The sequence below is a fragment of the Microtus ochrogaster genome, chromosome 16 (assembly GCF_000317375.1).
Source record: "Microtus ochrogaster isolate Prairie Vole_2 chromosome 16, MicOch1.0, whole genome shotgun sequence".
In the NCBI taxonomy this organism is placed as follows: Eukaryota; Metazoa; Chordata; class Mammalia; order Rodentia; family Cricetidae; genus Microtus; species Microtus ochrogaster.
In genome coordinates, this window is record NC_022018.1 from 56,148,995 (window position 1) to 56,168,377 (window position 19,383).

Here is a 19,383-nt window from a genome sequence, read left to right on the forward strand (position 1 = left end):
ATGGTTTCTGGGAATTGAACTCAGGACCTCTGGAAGAGCAGCCAGTGCTCTTAACCTCTGAGCCATCTCTCCAGACCTTCTTTTTTTTTTTCTTTTAAAGGCAAGCTCATGGTAGATTTACTTCTGGTTCCAGATTATTACTTCTGGTTCTTTTTCTCGTTTTTTTTTTTTCTTTCCCTTCCTCCCTCCCTTCCTTCTGTCTATCTGTCCCTGTCTTTGAACTTGCTCAGTAGACCAGGCTGGCCTCTGCCTCCCAGGTACTGAATTAAAGGTATGTGCACCCACCACCCAGGTTACTTCTGGTTCTTGATTAAGTACATTGCTGTTTAAAATTGGTTTCCACTAGGGAAGGTAAACTCACATGCTCAAAGTGGAGGTTTAGATATTTAGTGTATATAGCAGGAGTTGGGCTTGTTTTGTTTTTTTTTTTAATGCGTTTGTTTCCCTTCAGTTATACTTCAGCTTAAGCATAATTTAAAAAGGAATGGTTTAGGAATATTCAACCCCCATCCTTAGTTAGAATCAGCTCTTTTTTTTGTTGACAAGAAGAGCTTTCTGGGGTTTTGTTTGTTTTTAATGGAATTTTTAAAAACAATAAAAGAAAATTTGCATGGCATTTATTTATTGTGTGTGCTGGTTGGAATGTGTGTTTAGGCATGTGCAACACAAATAAGGTCAGGAGGACAGCTTGGTAAAGTCTTTTCATCCCTCCCACCATGTGGGGCCAGGGATAGATTTCAGCTTGTCAGGTTTGGCAGCAAGTACCCTTACACCATGACCCAACTCTCCTGTCCAGGATTTTGTTTGTCTAAGGCAGGGTCTCATGTAGTCCATGCTGCCCTCACTTAGTGGAAAGAGACCTTGAATTTTTATTCTCCCCTCTCCACTAAGCACTGAATTTCATAGATATGCACTGCCACATCCTAAAAGAAAGTTTTTAATCTCAGTAATCTGATCTTGTGATATAAACTCATTCAATTATTTTACCTTTTTTCTTCTTTTGTTGTGTTGAATGTTATATCCTTGCACATGGTAATGATCTGCTAGGAAAGAAACAGGCTGAGAGTCCTCTTCTGCCTCTGTCATAATGGTAGCTGGAGGCTGGAGAACCCATAGGCCCTTCGAGAAGTACTTTGATACTCCCATAGTGAGCCAGAAGATCTGAACCACTCTCCTGGCAACCTTTAGTCTAGCCTTCATGCTTCTTCCCCCACTTCTTCCTGGCCTTTCCAGCTGCTTGTTGTTTGTTTTTTGCTTGTGTGGACATCAGCCATCAGAAAAGATGTGGGATGGGGAAGGAGTTATAGAGGAACTTAACAAAACCATGGAACAACTTTAAAGTTGGGCTGAGCTGGGCGGTGGTGGCGCATGCCTTTAGTCCCAGCACTCGGGAGGCAGAGGCGGCGGATCTCTGTGAGTTCGAGGCCAGCCTGGTCTACAAGAGCTAGTTCCAGGGCAGGAACCAAAAGCTACAGAGAAACCCTGTCTCGAAAAATCCAAAAAAATAAAAAATAAATAAATAAAGTTGGGCTGAACTCCATCTGATTGATTCTGGGGGTTGAGGCTGGAACCGGCTAGGCTAAAACTGCTCTACATTTAGCTTTATATTTAGTTTAAGTCTGTCTTGATGTGGCCTACATTTCTTTGGCTTTGGCTAGAAATTTTCATTTGAAGCTTCTGGCAATGTTAATTATCCTTCTTTACCATTCATCCTTGGCTATTGCCCCACTCAGTAACTTTTCCCTCAATGTTCTTACCTCGTCTCATTGCCTTTGTCAGCAAATAAAGTCACAGGGGCACTAGAAATAATCCTTTCCTGTATGTTTTTAAATGACTAAGAACAGGAGTTTATTTGTAAAAGTATTTTGTTTATTAGTATTTCAGTGTCATATTTTATGATTACATATAATTTTTGGTTTTGCTGAATTTAAGTGTTTTTGTTGTTGAGTCATGGTATTATGTAGCCTAAGCTGACCTCAGACTTTTCATATAGCCAAGAATGGCCTTGAAATTTTAATCTTTCTGCCTCCACTTTGAGTCTCAAAATTAAAGGAATTGCCACCATACCTAAGTTTATGTGGTGCTGGGTGTTGAATAGGCATTGTTTATTTAGATAAATAAATCTTCAATCCTCAAACTTTGGAAGATGAAATATGGTAACATATTGGCATAATTCAGCATTTAAAAAACACTAAAGGGGCCTGGAGAGATGGCTCAGTGGTTAAGAGCATTGGCCTGTTCTTCCAAAGGTCCTGAGTTCAATTCCCAGCAACCACATGGTGGCTCACAACCATCTGTAAAGAGGTCTGGTGCCCTCTTCTGGCCTGCAGACATGCACACAGACAGAATATTGTCTGCATAATAAATAAATAAATTAAAAAAATAAAAAACACTAAAGGTTTTAATATTTCTTCCAGTTAGCCGGGCGGTGGTGGCGCACGCCTTTAATCCCAGCACTCGGGAGGCAGAGGCAGGCGGATCTCTGTGAGTTCGAGACCAGCCTGGTCTACAGAGCTAGTTCCAGGACAGGCTCCAAAGCCACAGAGAAACCCTGTCTCGAAAAAAAAAAAAAATATTTCTTCCAGTTGTATCCTTCAACAATCAGTCTGTTTTTCAGATTTGTCTCATGATTTTTGCTGTCATACTAGTAATAATAGCCTTATTAAATTTCACACTATTTTTCTTATAGCTTGCTGTAATTTGTTAGCTCTGTCCTTTATTAGTGTACAGTTTTGGCAGTTTAGCATCCTATGGTTAGTAACCTTAAAATGATTTTTCTTCTTTTTAGAATTGGGAGCATAAATTGTTTATTGCCCTCTTACTGGGTCACCACCTCTCAGATCTAAGTTGTGCCTTGTAGTTGTTACATCATACACTCCTGTGAGCGATGCAGGAGAGTGAGCTGTGCCCCATCAGCACTTCTCTAAACTCCATCCTAGCCATCCTTCCATGGCAAACCTGTTCCCATTGAAATTAGAGTCGACTTTTATAAAGAAACTCTGTGTACATGCTACAAAATCTCTTAATCTTGAGTAAGACTCTTTTCACATAGGCTTAATGTTGATCTTGTTTATTGGAATTTACAGTGCGTTTTGTCTAGTTTATAGAAGCCTATCAAATTTGTGATAGCAACTGGGTGCAGTAGCTTATGCCTAAATCTCAGCACTTGGGAGGCTAAGGGAGAGGAGTGCTACAAGGTCAAAGCCAGCCTGTCCTAAAACTGGGTCCTTGTGTCAAAATACAAAAGCAAAACCAAACAAAACTTATGAAGGTGAGACAGGGAAAGGATAAAGTTGAATAGCTTCCTTTTCCTGGACAAATACCATTATATGTGACAGAGGTGTTTTGCTGTTTTAAAAAGATAAATAAGAGCTCAGCGGAGGTGTCAAACGCCTTTAATCTCAGCTCTCAGGAGGCAGAAGCAGGTGAATCTCTGAGTTTGAGGCCAGCCTGGTCTACAAAGTGAGTTCCAGGACTGGCTCCAAAGCTACTGAGCAACCCTGTCTCAAAAAAAAACAAAACAAAACAAAAATCTGTAGCCCTAGTAGTAATAAGAACTACATGATGGGGCCCTATCTCAGCTTGTGCTCTCCACCCTGTGTAAAATAGATGATGAATATTGTCTGGAAAACATTTGAAAATAATTTAAAAGCTGGACATCGTGTTACATGCTGTAATCAAGTACTTGAGAGTTGAAGGAAAGATCAGGAGTTCAAACTAGCTTCAGCTACATAAGGAGTTTGATGCTAGCCTGGACTACAAGAGTTCCATCCAGTCCCAAAAATAAACAAAACACCCATAGTCTGTGTATATAATTTTCACTCCTTGCTTCTCAGCGGCTCAAGCGAACCTAATCCAATTTTTGTTCTAAAATTTTACTTCTCTTGTCATTTCATATTAGTGTAATGATATAGTGTATAGTCTCTAAGCTTTGCTTTTCACCTTACGTATTTTGGCTTGTCATAAGCACACTGGATCTCATCTGACTTGCATGTGATTATATGTGGTAACATGTAGCAATAACTTGTTTACACTGCTGAGTAGTATTTAGCATAGCTATATATACACATCCTATTTTCCTTTCCTTAGTTGGTCACCATTTGGTATGTTTTGGCATTAGGGCTATTTTATTATTTTAGCTGGTGTGTGCTCTCTGAACTGTAATCTACCAGCATAAGAAGTTGACGTCCATTCTCCACAATACATTGTGTTCATTTTTGAAAGTTTATATTTGTAGAATGGGAATAAGAGCTTGTTTCTTTTGTGAGAATTTCAGTGGTGTTGAGTTTTAGCTCCTGCTTTGTCCGCTGCTGCTGCTCAGCCTGTGTAAAGGCTTGCACGATCTACCATTTGCTCATTTGATTGTCATTCATTCTTCCTGTTGCCCTCCAACATTCAAAGCTTGTGTTATATTCATCTTTTTTTGATTGTCTTTTTTCATAACTTGTTTCAATGTTGTCCACTTGCATCAAGGAAACTAAGGCTATACAGAAAAGCTCTTTCTCAGAAAACAAAAAATAAATTAATTTTTTAAAATGGAGGAAATGGATTACGGAACTTCTTTCCACTTTTCCAACTGTTCAAAGTGTTGTGACTGTTTGGGCAATCTGGGAAGAAGGTAGGTGAGAGTTGAGGTATTGTCAATGTGAAGAAGAAAGAAAAAGAAAGTATCTTCTATCTTTAAGTCATTTAATTCTTACTAGTTATTTTCACTTTACAGTTTGTTACACTATTTAAGGAACGTGCTGGTAATTTTTTCCTAAAAGTAAATGTTTTAGGCATTAAGAACTGTATAGACTCTCTAACTACTAACCTTTGCCTTGGTGGCAAAAAAGCCATAGACCATCTAGAAATGAATAGTGTGACTCTATACTCCAATAAAATATTACCCCAAAAGTCTAATGTAATAGTTTATCAGACCCTAATTTGGGGTAGGGGGCAGATTGGTTTCTCTGTATGTAGCCCTTGCTGCTGTGGAATTCATTTTGTAGACCAGGTCGACTTCAAATACCTGCCTCTGTCGCCATTAAACGTGTTCACTACTACACCCAACTGAGGTCCTAAATCATGTTCTACATGATTTTGGCAAGGAGCAATGCATGTGATCACTGAATACAGATTGATCTCACTCTGATATCTACTTCTTTGTACTCTGCTGGCTTCTTTGTTTGCTCAAAGAAATAGCCAGAAAACTGAAGCTTGGCCTGAGTATTATCTGAGAAAGCTGAATTGCCACTATCTAATGGGAACAGCAACCTCAAGAAGGGAACAAGACAGTCTTGAAACCTAGGATTGAAACTTTGTTTAGGAATGAGGGGACAGATACAATACTAACAAACACAGGAGCTCACTTTAATTAAAACCACTCATACTTTTAAAGTTGACAGATTTTGATTATTATCATGGCTGGCCTACCTCAATAATTGACTTATAATTACATAGTAAGTTTGATAAACGACTTTCCCTTTTTTATTCCCATTTTATATTATTTATAAAATGGAGATGCTATTTTCTGCCTGGCATGTTGAACTGAAGATCAGAAGTCTTTGAATGTGAGGTGACTGGAAATAATAAACCCATGTTGTTTCTTAACATTTTTTTTTTTGGTGTTCCTTCCCATTAGAAATAAGTGTAATGTGTTGTAAAACTTGAATGTCTAATGAGGAAATTATTAGATTATAGTCTATCATATTTTTCCTTGGAGCACAAAGTCATGGATACAAATGTGTATATTTAGTCCAAGTTATGTTTTGGCTTTTTTTTTTTAACCATCTAGGGTATGGTCGGTTTCAGAAGTAGAAGAAACATTGTCATGCTGACAGGAACTCAAGGAAACTTGTCACATGCTTGGAAAATGCACCTCTTTGGTTCATTTATAGATACATTATCTAACATGGAACAATAAGAAAAATCCCATTTTTTTTTATACTTTGAGTAGCTGCATAATTATATAAGTAGCAATGTAGGCTTATACTTTTAATACCTATTTCAGCCTTTTAATATTTGCCCACAACATTTAGTTGTTCCCCCCTCCCTTCTATTTTTGAGATATGTTCCTCCTATGGTTTCAGGGTGGCTTTCCTGGATTAATACATTTATTTGTTGTTTGTTTATTTAAGATGGTATCACTGTACAGCCCTGGCTATCCTGGAACTCTCTGTGTAGACCAAGCTGGCTTCAAATTCACAGAGACCCTCCTACTTCTGCCTCATAAGTGCCAGGATTAAAGATGTGCATTATACAACTAGCTTCTAATTGCTTTCCATTTCATCAGAAACATTAATACTATATTCAACTGAGGTTCCTAAACAGACCCTACTTTATTGTGTAGGTGTTAGCCTCTAGTCCTAAGGGGACTAAGTGTGCTACATTGTAACAGTGTAAATGTTTTAAAACTGGGACAGTGTGGAACTGAGTAGAAGAAATGGAGCAATTACCTGACCCTGTTAGGTTATATATCCTTCTAGAAGTCATGAACTTGGCTTCCTAAGGTGGTTGTTATTTTGTTTGTTTTTGAGGCAAAGTTTTATCCCTAGGCTGACATGAAACAATTCTGTAGCCTGTGTTGGCCTTAAATTTACAGTAGTCTCTCTGCCTTAGCCATCATATCCAGTTCTCAAGGTGTTTCTTACTCAGAAGAATATCAGATACTTGTGCCGGTTTACCCAGTTAGTAATCTGTGTTTTTATTTTAGGTATATGCTAACTTTGTATTGGTATACAGAAAGCCGGCTTCAGTTTAATCATTTCCTTACTAATAGAGAATTGTGTATACAAGGAGTTAAAAAAAAAAACTCCCAACTTTTGTTTTTGATAATCCATAGCAAATAATATCAAGATTCTTACTGTTCAAGCCAGAATCCTTTTACATCTTTAAAATTGTTTTGAGCCTGCCTATTAGTTTGGTTTTTCAAGACAGGCTTTCTCTGTGTAGCCCTGGCTGTCCTGGAACTTGCTCTGTAGACAAGGCTGGCCTCAAAGGCACAGAGATCTGCCTGACTCTGCCACCCGAGTGCTGGGATTAAAGGCATGCGCACCACTGCTCACAGACCTCTTGCTGACAGAGTGGGTTTAAATAATTAATTAAATCCATTAATTAATATTGAAGTTATTTTCTCTTTTAGCTATTCGGTCAGAGAAGAAACGTCTTAGGAAGCCAAGCAAGTGGCTTCTGGAATATTCAGAAGAATATGACCAGATATTTGCTCCTAAGAAAAAACAAAAGAAGGTACAGGAACAAGTGCATAAGGTATGCAGCAACATTTTATAAGGTGGCAGTTTACCTGGAGTATCATATTTTATCTTCAGAAGACCATTACTTTTTTAACTGGGGTCCTCTTTCTCTGGTGTTTGTTTTATGTCGTCTCTTGTTTACTATTAGCTTCTAGCACAGTGTCTGCATACCCTGTGTTATTCAGAAGGTGTGTGAGTGAATCAACTTAACATGTTTCTGCCTTTTTACCCTCTGTTTTTGAAGAGTGTTTTAGTACTTAGGAAGATTGTTATGATGAAGTATTAACAGCCTGGAAAATAAAATGAAAATACATAGTTTTGCCTTAACTTTTTTTTAGTGAACTAAAGTTCTCATAATGCTAACTAATCTCTTTACTTTTATTTTACACTTTTGTGAATTAACAGTATGTATGTAATTAGTAGCAAAGGAATGTCCTGTACTTTGTTAGCCATTGCACTGTGGTTTAAAAAAAGTGAAGACCCTTATCTGTTATTATTAGTTATTATTAGTGGCTATAAAATAAAAAGACTTAAAGATTTTCTTTCATCTTTCTCTACATTAAGCTCAGTCTTTTTATTAAACTCTAAAATTCTTTAAAAGTAAAAATAATTGTTTCTTTTAATTAAGGGGTTTAGTTTTAATTGGTAATATTAAGAGGAACTTTGATTTTTTTTCTCCCTCTCATTGGTTTTACATTATAGAGTTTAAATGTTAAACATTTTTCTTTTTAATTATGCTAAAATATTTCACAAAGTCTATTATAGTAGCTATTTTAAGCATACAGTTCTACAAGTTAGAGTAGTTGTACTATTATACAACCATAAGTATCATTCATCTCTAGAATTATTTATTTTCTTAAACTGAAAAGCAATACTTATTGGACAAATAATTCTCCTTTCTATTATTTCCATTTTTTTTTTAAATCTCTATGAGTTTGATTCTTCCAGATTGAACTAGTGGAGTTTTGTACTACTTTGAACTGTTTCCCTTAGCATAATATCCTCAGGCTTAATTCACGTTATAGCAAGTATCAGAATCTCTTGGGTTTGTTTTGTTATGTTTTGTTTTTTTTGGGGGGGGGTGTTTGTTTTGCTTTCTGAGACAGAGTTTCTCTGTGTTGCCTTGGCTGTCCTAGTGTAGACCAGACTGGCCTTGAACTTACAGATCTGCCTGCCTCTGCCTTCAGAGTGCCCGTGCCAAGATTAAAGGTGTGAGCTACCACCACCACCAGGTCCTTAATGTTTCTTGTTTTTAATTGCCCTTTAATTCCCCGTTTGGTAAATTGTAATAATTTTGTCCTGTGTATTCTATTTGTATCTACTATGTTTAGGTAAGTTCCCGCTGTGAAGACGAAAGCCTTCTTGCCCGATGTCGCTCTAGTGCTCAGAACAAGCAGGTGGATGAGAATTCTTTGATTTCAACTAAAGAAGAGCCTCCAGTTCTTGAAAGAGAGGCTCCATTTTTGGAAGGGCCCTTGGCTCAGTCAGATCTTGGAGTTGGACATGCTGAGTTGCCACAGCTGACCTTATCTGTTCCTGTGGCTCCAGAAGTCTCTCCGCAGCCTGCCCTTGAGTCTGAGGAATTGCTTGTTAAGACACCAGGTAAGGTGGGGCTGGGGTCTCAGTGTATAAGCAGATGTGATTGGATGCAACAGGAACTTTCTTCTATGTGTTGTTGTAAAGCTAACATCTTTTACTGTTTATGGTTTTGTTCAAGGAAATTCCTAAAATAGTGGCTAATTTGATATAGCTTCTGACCACAAATGAGTCTGTGGAGTACTGTGAAGGAGATGTCTTTGAAACTATCCTGTTTTATTGTCCTTTCATGATTATTGATCAGCTGCAGTGTGAACTAACAAACAAGTAGGAATGCTGCACACAGGTGGGCTAGAGGGATGGCTCAGAGAGTAAGAGCATTGGCTGCTCTTCTAGAGGTTCTGAGTTCAATTCTCAGCAACCACATGGTGGTTCACAACCAATGAAATGTGGTGCTCTCTGGCTTGCAGGCAGAACACTATATGCATAACAAATAAGAATCTTTAAAAAAAAAACTTAAACATTTTGGTGGCTGGGTGGTGCTATCATTCATTCATTCATTCATTCATTCATTTATTTATTCCTCCCTTCTCCTTCTTCAAGATGGGTCATTATATAGCCCTGGCTGTCCTGGAACTCCTTCTGTAGATCAGGCTGACCTTGAACTCAAAAAAATCTCTAAAGTTGTTTCATCACGTATAAACTGGCTATAATAGAAACTGGAAAAATAGCTCAGCTAGAAAAATAGCTCAGTTGATGATATGATTGCTGCAGTTCAGTCCCCAGTACCTACATTAAAATTCCAGGTGTAGTGGTGCATGTTGGGAATGCCAGTCAGAGGCAGCCTGTGAGCCCTTGGCCCCAGTGAAAACACGGTGGATGGGCTCTGAGGAACACCTTGGAAAGTTGAACTCTGGTCTCTACAGGTATACCCTAACAGCATAAAAGGAATCAGTGTGTAACATTAGAATTTTGAAAACAAATTAAGCATCTAGTAAGTTTTAGTATTCCCTTTAAGTTCATTTCCAACTGGTTCTCATTTCATTATTTGCTATTTCACCTGGGAAGAATTAAATCTAAAAGTACTATTTGTATCATCCTGGTTATTAGGTGTTGCTTTAGTCTGTCAAGGACTGTTACTTGTCCTTCTATTTAGATAATAAGTATCTATACATCCCCAGCATTAGTTACTGGTATTTTTTCTTAAAATTCTAGTTATTCTTACTGCAGTAAAACTGAATCTTAAAAGATTTTTGTTTCATTTTATGTTATGTTGTTTTAATTTTTGCCATGCCAGGGATCACTCCTAGCGATTCACACATGTTAAGCAAGTGACTTGACACTGAACTATATGTCTAACTCCTAAAAGATTTTTTAAATTACATTTATTTGTGTGTGTTTGCATATATGCACAAGTGTGTGAGCACGTCACCACAATTTGTGGAGTTGAGAGGACAACTTTCAGAGGGACAGTTTTCTTCTATCATGTTTGTTCTGGGATCAAACTTAACTTGTCAGGCTTGGCACCAAGTGATTTTATACACTATGCCATCTGGCCTAACTAAAAGGTATGTTTTAAGGAACAGGAATAAGTACTTACTGTATCACACAAGCATACCTGTTTGTGCATGTGTGCATGTGCATTTATATTGTAAGATTATTTGTTTTACTATTTTCTTTTTCTTTTTTTTTTTTTTTTTTTTGGTTTTTCGAGACAGGGTTTCTCTGTGACTTTGGAGCCTGTCCTGGAACTAGCTCTGTAGACCAGGCTGGTCTTGAACTCACAGAGATCCGCCTGCCTCTGCCTCCCGAGTGCTGGGATTAAAGGCGTGCGCCACCATCGCCCGGCACTATTTTCCTATTTTGAGAGTGTTTATAGCCCTAGCTGTTCTTGGTACTCACTATAGAACAGGCTGGTCTTTTCATCCACAGAGATCTGCCCATTTCTGTCTCTGGACTGCTGGGATTAAAGGGGTGCACTACCACACATAGTTTGTTTTACTTTTTTGTTTTGTTTCTTTTGTCTTTTTTGGTGATGTGGGGGGAGGGTTGATTTCCCCCCTCCCCCCACAGGATTTCTCTGTATGTAGTCCTGGCTGTTCACTTTGTGGTCCAGGCTGGCCTAATAGGGGTTCTCCTGCCTCTGCCTTCCAAGTGCTGTGGTTAAAGGTGTGTGCTACCTCTACCTGGCTTTGTTTTACTTGTTTTGAAGGTCTGTTTGTGCCCAGACTCCAGCTCTACTTTATTTATCCTCACCATCAGTTGATTGCTATAATTGCATTTTTGCCCTTTTGATTTTGCCCTTTTTCTATGTTTCACACATGTACACAGTCATCATGCATTAATGTGTGCCTTCATTATGTAAAATTAAATGTATTTTAGTAAGCACTATTTTAGAGTAATATATTCATACTGTTCCCTTTCTTATAACATAATGAAAAATGTAAAAAGGATTGTGACTTATATTAATACAAGTTTTTATTTTTCAAAATTAGCTTGTACTGAATTTTCAAAGCATCTAAGGAAAATTATGTGCATTTCAGGGAATTATGAAAGTAAGCGTCAAAGAAAACCAACTAAGAAACTTCTTGAATCTAATGATTTAGACCCTGGATTTATGCCCAAGAAGGGTGATCTTGGCCTTTCTAGAAAGGTATGTTATTTTTGTCAAATGTAAAATAGGCTTAAACCCATGAAAAACATGATTAAAAATTGCATTTTTCAGTAGTACTTTTAACATTTATGTGCATAGTCATCCTTCTTTAATAGTGGTTTCACTTTCCACAGTTAAAATTAACTAATAACTATACCCTATAAACTATAAGTATTTAATGGCAAATTCAAGAAATACACAATTCATATTTAAAATGCATGTGTGTGACTTATTCTTTGTCCAAGCTGTCTATATCATTGTGTGGGTTACTGGGTTAATTCATGGTATGACACTGTTTGCTTTGAAGTGATGCTTTTGACCAATTAGGATTCTAAAGTGCGAGTTTCGTGCTGGCAGCTTGAATATGCTAAATAGCCTGGTAAGTTCCTTCTTTAAGTGGAAAAGTAAATGTTCTTGTGTTAATAATGAAATAAAACTATATGTTGAGCTTGCTAAGAAGTCTGTTAAGAATGAGCCATCATCCCATTAAATTATGACAACAGAAATTTGTGAAACTTTTGATAGTCTTCTTCAAACTACAGAAATTACAATCAGAAGTGTTTAATACGTGCCCAGTTAAAATGGAAAGGTCATTTCATTTGTGGGTGGAACACATAAACCAGAAAGTGTGTTCCAATTGATGGCATAGAGGTGTGTCTGCAGAATTGAGTCGTAGTCAGACAGTGGTGGCACACACCTTTATTCCCAGCACTCCGGGAGGCAGAGGTAGGAGGATCTCTGTGAGTTTGAGGCCAGTGTGGTCTACAAAGTATGTTCCAGGACTGGCCCCATAGCTACTGGGAAACCTCGTCTCAAAAAACAAAATAAATAAATAAATAAATAAATTTTAAAACAAGAATTGAGTCATTATAAAAACCTCAGAAAAAAGTAATACAAAGCTATGCAAACAAAATTTAGCTACAGAGATATTAGGAATAGAGTTGGACTGCAATATCTAAAAATTACTAGAGAAGCATTGTCTGCTGTTGCAGAAGTGACTGCCACCTTTTTAGCAGAGTTGGAGAAGTTGATTAATGAGAACTACTGTGGAAAACAAATTTACATGTGACAAACATGTGCCTTTTTAGATGAGGATATCCAGTAAAATATATTCATTAAAGTGCAAAGGAGGGACTGCCTTATGCATAAGATAGATTATGAAGAGGACATGAACTCTCGTATGTAAGTGCACATGAGATATTTTAAGAAAGAGAAGAAAAGAAACCACATTCATGTAATTTATTATGGTATACTTTTTATACTTTATAGTTTGGTCTTGTGTCTAATTAAAAATTCAAGTTTAATATATGTTATGCTATGTGTAGGACTATGTGTAGTTTGTATATTTTCAAGAATCCAAAAGAAAGTTCTCAAATATTTCCCTTGTGGCAGGGTAGAGATGGGGACAATGTATGCCAATGTGTATAGAAATTACAGAGTTTTGGTATGCGTCCTTGATCTATGTGAGATCTTATATTTAAAAACTGTTTTGCAGTACATAGCTTTGATGTGAGCTCACTTCAGGAGTTTTTTGTTTTGTTCTTTCTTTCCTTCCTTTTGACAGTGTTAGAAATTAATCCTAGAGCTCACAGATGCTCAGCATGCATTCTGAGATAGATTCCTCCCTTCCCTTCTGAATCATGTTTTTGTTTATTCTTTGAGAATTTCATGCAGTGTATGTTGACTGAATTCATTCCCCCTTCCTAATTCCCCTAGCTCTCACCTTCCTTCCCTCCCCATTCACATTCATATTCTCTCTTCCTGTCTCCTGTAAACAGATAAATAATTTCGGAAATAAAGAACAAAAAATCTTGGAGTCTGGTTTGTGTTGACCAACTATTTCTGTCGGTGTCATTTTTCCTAGAGTGTGGTTGACATACCAAGTGTTACTACATTGCTAAAACTAATTTTCTCTTAGTCAAATGCAGTAACTCCATGACTAGTGATAGGACCTCATGTCTACCTCCTCTCCTCTGTGCTAGGATTTTGTCTGATTTGAATTTGTGCATGCCGTCAGGATATGTTTGATTGTCTGGAAAATACTGTTTAATGACTTAACTAGCCTTGACTTCTTGCTCTTGTTGACAGTGTCAGCTATGGGTTCCAGCTCATGGATTAGTCCTTAAATCTAATTTTAAAGGTTGTTGGTTATTCTCATAACATTTGTGCTCTGCCATAGGCCAAAGCAGCTTCTTTATTAACCAGTGATAATAAAACACAGTGAGGAATCCCACATCACCCAAGTATATGTGAAGCCAGTCAAGGTGATTTATATATAGCAAAGGGGGAAATCCAAGCAGAGATAGAGGAGGAAAGAAGGTGGAGTTAGGGAGACACCATGTAGCTGTCCAAGAAGTAAGAGGTAACAAACCATAAGCCTCTTGGAAATGGGTTAATTTAAAATGTAAGAGCTAGCTAGAAATAGGCCTGAGCCACTGGCCAAAGAGTATTGTGATTAATACAGTTTTTTTGTGATTATTCAGGTCTGGGTGGCCGGGACACAGAAGCACATTTACACTTGGGTACATGAGAACCTCCTGCCTTTATCTCCACAACAACCTTTATTTTAGGCTATGTTACCAGACTGAGATTTTCTTTACAAATGAAATACGTTTTTATGATAAAGTTGGTGCTAGTTGTTATTTATTTACTTTAAGGCAGATTCTTGCTCAGTTTTAGTCTGTACTGGCACTTACTGTATATATGGTACTCTGGTCCCATATTTGTGTTCCTTTTTGTCAACCTCTCAACTGTTAGAGTCCCTGGCATGAGAAGCCATGGATGGCCAGCTTGCACAATATTTTTTCCTAAACTTAAAACCTTTTAACCTGATTTGTGTTGTTTTGTAGCATGAATTCTGGATGGTCTTAATAATAAAAGCCCAGAGTCAGATACAGGGGTTAATGCTGAAGATCAGAGAAGCAGAGAATCCAGCTACTAGGGAGTTCTTTTACCTCTACCAATGCTCAGGCCGAAGGCATGATTCTGTCCTCAGATTGTACTGAGCTTCTGACTCCTTTTGCATTATATTCCTCTCGGTCTGCCCAGCCATATCACTCCTGTCTCCACTTCTCTTGTGCTGAGATTACCTTTGTGTGAGCTCTGTTTCTCTTTTAGACAGATTCAGTCTTGTGCAGCCCAGGGTGGGCTTGAACTAACAGAGATTGCTCTGCCTCTGTCTCTCAATTCCTGGGATTAAAGTTCATATATTTGAAATCATGATTTTGCAGTTACAGATTTGCTTTTCACTAACAGTGAAAAGTCCAGTATTATTAAATGGTACACAGAAGTAGAAAGTTATTTCTATTATCAAAATAGAATTGGTTCTTTAGAAGTCTGACTGGAGAGGTGACTTGGAGAGTAAAGGACTTATCTCCAAGCCTGATAACCTGAATCTGATTCCTGAGCCACACGATGAAAGGAAAGAACCAACTCCTCTAAATTGTCCTTTGACCTCCTCAATCCCCAATATGCACAGATTCCTCTCCAATAATACAAAATAACTGAATATAAAAAGTATTTTTGATGAATCTTGAAAAGGAAAATAAATAATACTATAAAATCATAGTGATTCATAGTCATTGGTGTTGACTCGACACCTTTAATCCAGCACTTGAGAGGCAGAGGCCAGGTGACTCTCAGTAAACTCGAGCCAGCCTGGTCTGCAAAGTGAACTCCAGGAAAACCAGAGCAATTACACAAGAAACCATGTCTCAAAAAAACCAGAAATAAATAAATAAATGAAAATAAATGTCATAGTTTTTGGATTTCTATCCTTGCTTAGCTGGAGCAAGCTTAGGTCTTATAATCTTTCCCCTTCCCTCCCTTCCTTTTCTGAGACAGGGTTTCTCTGTGTAGCCCTAGCTGTTCTGGAATTCTTTCTGGCCTCAAACTTAATATCTACCTGCCCCTGCCTCCTCCTGAGTGCTGGGATTAAAGGTAAACACTGCCACCACCCAACAAATATTTATTTATTTATTTATTTTTAAATATTTTTTACGGTTTATTTAACTTTATTTTATGTGAAGGTGTCAGATTCCCTGTAACTGGATCTTCAGACAGTTGTGAGCTGCCATGTGGATGCTGGGAATTGAACCTGGGTCCTCTGGAAGAGCAGTCAGTACTCTTAAGCACTGAGCCATCTCTCCAGCCCCCAAGTATTTATTTTCATAGTAATAGAATATCATTTATTTAAGGACTTAGCCAGGTATAATAACCTTGCCTTTTTATAAACTTTTAGGTTAAGTGTACAAGGTAATGGATTTAATTGTGGCATTTTTGTATCTGTGTTCCATTGTCCATTGCTTTCAGTCCTTCCCCTCTTCTACTGTACTTCCAGTACCTCTTATTCCCCAACTGGTCCTTTCTCCTTGCAAATAGAGTCGCCTGCTTCATTTAGGGTGTTTAATAATAACTTTAAAATAGTAAGTTGTCATGCTATTCCATAATTTAGAATTGTTTACTGTTCAGTGTTCATTGTTCCTTGAGTCAGTTTTTCAATGCTATTTGGTATAGTATGTATTTAAACAGAACGTATACTAAAATTGGAACATACAGAGGATTGGGTCTTTGTATAATGATGATATGGATATTGTTCAAGTATATTTGTGTGTGTGTGTGTGTATTACATTACATGAAAACACAGAATTGAGACAAGGTCTATGTAGCTTAAAATGACCTTGTCTATGTGTAGCTGAGGATGACCTTGAACTCCTAATACACCACCACAGCCAGTATGGTCCTTGTTTTTTGCTTTATTTATTTATTTATGTATTTATTTATTTAGTTTTCTTTCTTCTGTTTTAAGGCAAGGTCTTATTATCCAGTCTCCAACCACAATTGTAGTCCTTCTGCTTCAGCTTCCTGGGTGCTTAAATTACTGTATTGATAGTAGAAATTGGCAAAATAACCCAGGATTTGTTGCGATGGCTGTAGCACATACAGTGCTAAAGAATGGTTTTCTGTATCTGGTAAATCCTATTGCTTTCTTCCTATTTACAGTGCTTTGAAGTGGGTTCTTTGGAGAATGGCATTGTTGACTCACGTGCTACATCTCATTTGAAAGAGTATCGTGGAGGTGAGTGTTTTTGATGTTGAGAAAATATAAAGCAGACAAATTTTAAGCACTTTGACTAGAAAGTTAATTTCTTGTTTAAAATGATGAACCCATACAATTTAGTTTTGAGACTTTCTAGACAGTATGCTTTCTGAAATCCATAGGAATCTATTTAGTCTTACACTGTTACCAGTTAAATGAAGTTAAAGTTTTTTAGTATGAAAATATTGGGACCAATTGTGAAATATCAGTTCCTCCTTAATTTCCTCAAGTAGTCTTAACTCTCCAGGTTGTACCATTAATTTCATAGCATTGATCCAGTTTTGATTTTTGTGGTAGAAAGTGTCCAGTGTAGTTTGAGAGGAAAATCGTAAATTATCTGAGTTGTCCTACACAAATTGTTTAGTTTGTTTGTTTATAACATCTAAATTGACTTTAGTTTCTTTGGGTATAAATGTGACTGTTTGTCAGATAGCGTATGCTTGAAAAAGAGAGGGTATATGTTTGATCCTTTTCTGTTGTAGTTGTGTCTTTCATTCTTTTTCTGTTCCCACTATAATGCTTCTTCCCTATAAACCCCAGCTGCTTTCATCTTTTTTTGTTGTCTGTTTTCCATAACACAATGATTTCAGTTAGCTTCCTGCATGGACATACGTGGAGTGTCATTGACTGGAGATGGGAAGTTATAGTAACTGTACTCCTAAAGAAAACTACTCTCTCTCTTTTCCCTCAGCTGTAATGTCTTTCACTGGTTCCTTAGGGAAAGGTGAGGTCTTATACATCCCCTAGTTCATAATGAATTGTTGACAGAATCCATTTGTCTCCTGTGCACAGCTACTATGAATTCATGAAGAGAATGGCCGTGCCATCTCTAGGAGACAATCTAACAGCATTCTTCCTTTCCCTGGCTCTTACAATTACAGAATTGTTCTTTATTTCACAGTACTCCCCAGTCTTTAGTGGGGTTCATGTAGATATACTATTTAGGCCTGGGTACTCAAAAGCCACCTATTTTCAGCACTTTGACCTGTTATAATTGCCTTTATTAACCACTGCCTACTGCAAGAAAAATCTCTGCTCAAAGCTGAAATCAGCATTAATCTATAGATATAAACATAGGCATTTAGAAAGTAGCTTGGCAACATGTCATACAGCAATAAACCAGGTGTTTCCCTCCTCCCTTCCTAGGCATGTGACCTTCCTAGTCAAAAGCTTTTGATTAGCTTCACAGTACCAATTATGAATGCAATCCAATGGAGCAGGCCTTAGATCCATTCAGAAAGTGACTGTTGCTCCATTAGACTAGTCATGCCACTATTGCACTGGTGGACATATCTTGTTTGTCAGGCTTATAGCTTCCCTAGCACTGTAATGGGACCTTTTAGCATGATGAAAGCTGGCTAACGTGGAGGGAGCTTACCACTCAGTTCCAGTTTGAATCCTCACTTTCCTGACCCTTTAGTTGAATTGTTTGTAGCCCTGACTGGCCTTGAACTCATTTTATTTTGTAGACTAGACTGTAGTGTGTTTGTTTGCTTGTTCCCTGGTTCCTTCCTTCCTCTTTTTAGATATAGCTGACAGGGTCTCTTTATATAGCCCTGGCTGTACTGAAACTGGATGTAGACTAGCTGACATCACAGAGATCTGCCTGCCTCTACCTCAAATGCTGGAATTGAAGGGGTGTATCGCCAGGCCTGTTCCCTGTAGTGACTTTTAAGGGCTTGATTTTCTTTTTTTTTTTTTTTAAAGATTTATTTATTTATTATGTATACAACATTCCTTCCATGTATGTTTGTATGCCAGAAGAGGGCACCAGATCTCATTATAGATGGCTGTGAGCCACCATGTGGTTGCTGGAAATTGAACTCAGGACCTCTGGAAGAGCAATCAGTGCTCTTAACCTCTGAGCCATCTCTCCAGCCCCTTGATTTTCTTTTATTTGAAATTCCACAGACTATTCCGGTTTTAGAATCATTGAATTATCACTTCAAAATTGAGCACATGACACTAGATATGCTCTGTTGGCAAAATCTTAGATGTGCATTTCTGAGACCATGATCCATGATTGTTAAGTGTATTATCATACATGTTGGTTGATTTTAGTCATGGGCAGTTAGGAACACCTGTCCATCAGTTTGCTTGCTTTTTTTTTTTTTAAGGTTAGAGATAATGTTAACCAGCTCATTGTTTAAGAGCATGTATTGCTCTTCCAGAGGACCTGGGTCAATTCCCAGCACCCATATGGCAGCTCACAGCTATCTTTAATTATAATTCCAGGGAACCCTACACCCTCACCCAGACATACATGCAGGCAAAACACCAATGCACACTAGAAAATAGGTAAATAAATAAACTTATAAGCTTTGTCCTTTGCGAATTTCATTTACATGATTGAGTGCATGAGGATTTTATATCTATAGCTGGGCAAAGTAGTGCATACCTGTGATCCCACTACTTGATAAGATGAAACGGGAATTTCTGTGAGTTAAAGGCCAGCCTGGTTTGTATAGTGCATTCCAGGCCAGCCATAACTACATAATAAGACAAATCAGAACAAACAAAAAAACCCAAATATTTTCTTTTTTCATGGATACGGTTTCCAGAAACTCAGATAGAGCATTTACCCAGCATGCATGAGACATGAGTTCTCTTCTTAGCACCTTCAAGTAAAAAGAACTCTACGTTAACTCTTCTCTTAGTCTTGAATATTATTAACTCTAGTAAAGTCTTATTCCCATAAAGCAGTTAGAAACAGTAGCATTAATAATAGCTTCATTGTTAACTAGCATAAATGTTTTGGAACTTTTTATTTTTTAAAAAGATTCCTCCCACTCCAGTTTTTAGTACTTTAAAGTAGATTTTTTTATTTTATTTTATTTTTTTATTTGTTTTATTTTATTTTATTT

At 37.5% G+C, this 19,383-nt stretch overlaps 1 protein-coding gene across 1 annotated transcript in view; it reads left to right on the plus strand.

Moving 5' to 3' along the window:
* Positions 1 to 19,383, plus strand: part of Nsd1 (nuclear receptor binding SET domain protein 1) — a 115,292-nt gene that overhangs the window by 46,073 nt on the left and 49,836 nt on the right. The window contains exons 6-9 of the mRNA XM_026782929.1: positions 7,124 to 7,248; positions 8,564 to 8,834; positions 11,312 to 11,421; positions 16,423 to 16,498. Coding sequence (XP_026638730.1) covers positions 7,124 to 7,248; positions 8,564 to 8,834; positions 11,312 to 11,421; positions 16,423 to 16,498 — 582 coding nt within the window. The remainder of the gene's footprint in view (positions 1 to 7,123; positions 7,249 to 8,563; positions 8,835 to 11,311; positions 11,422 to 16,422; positions 16,499 to 19,383) is intronic.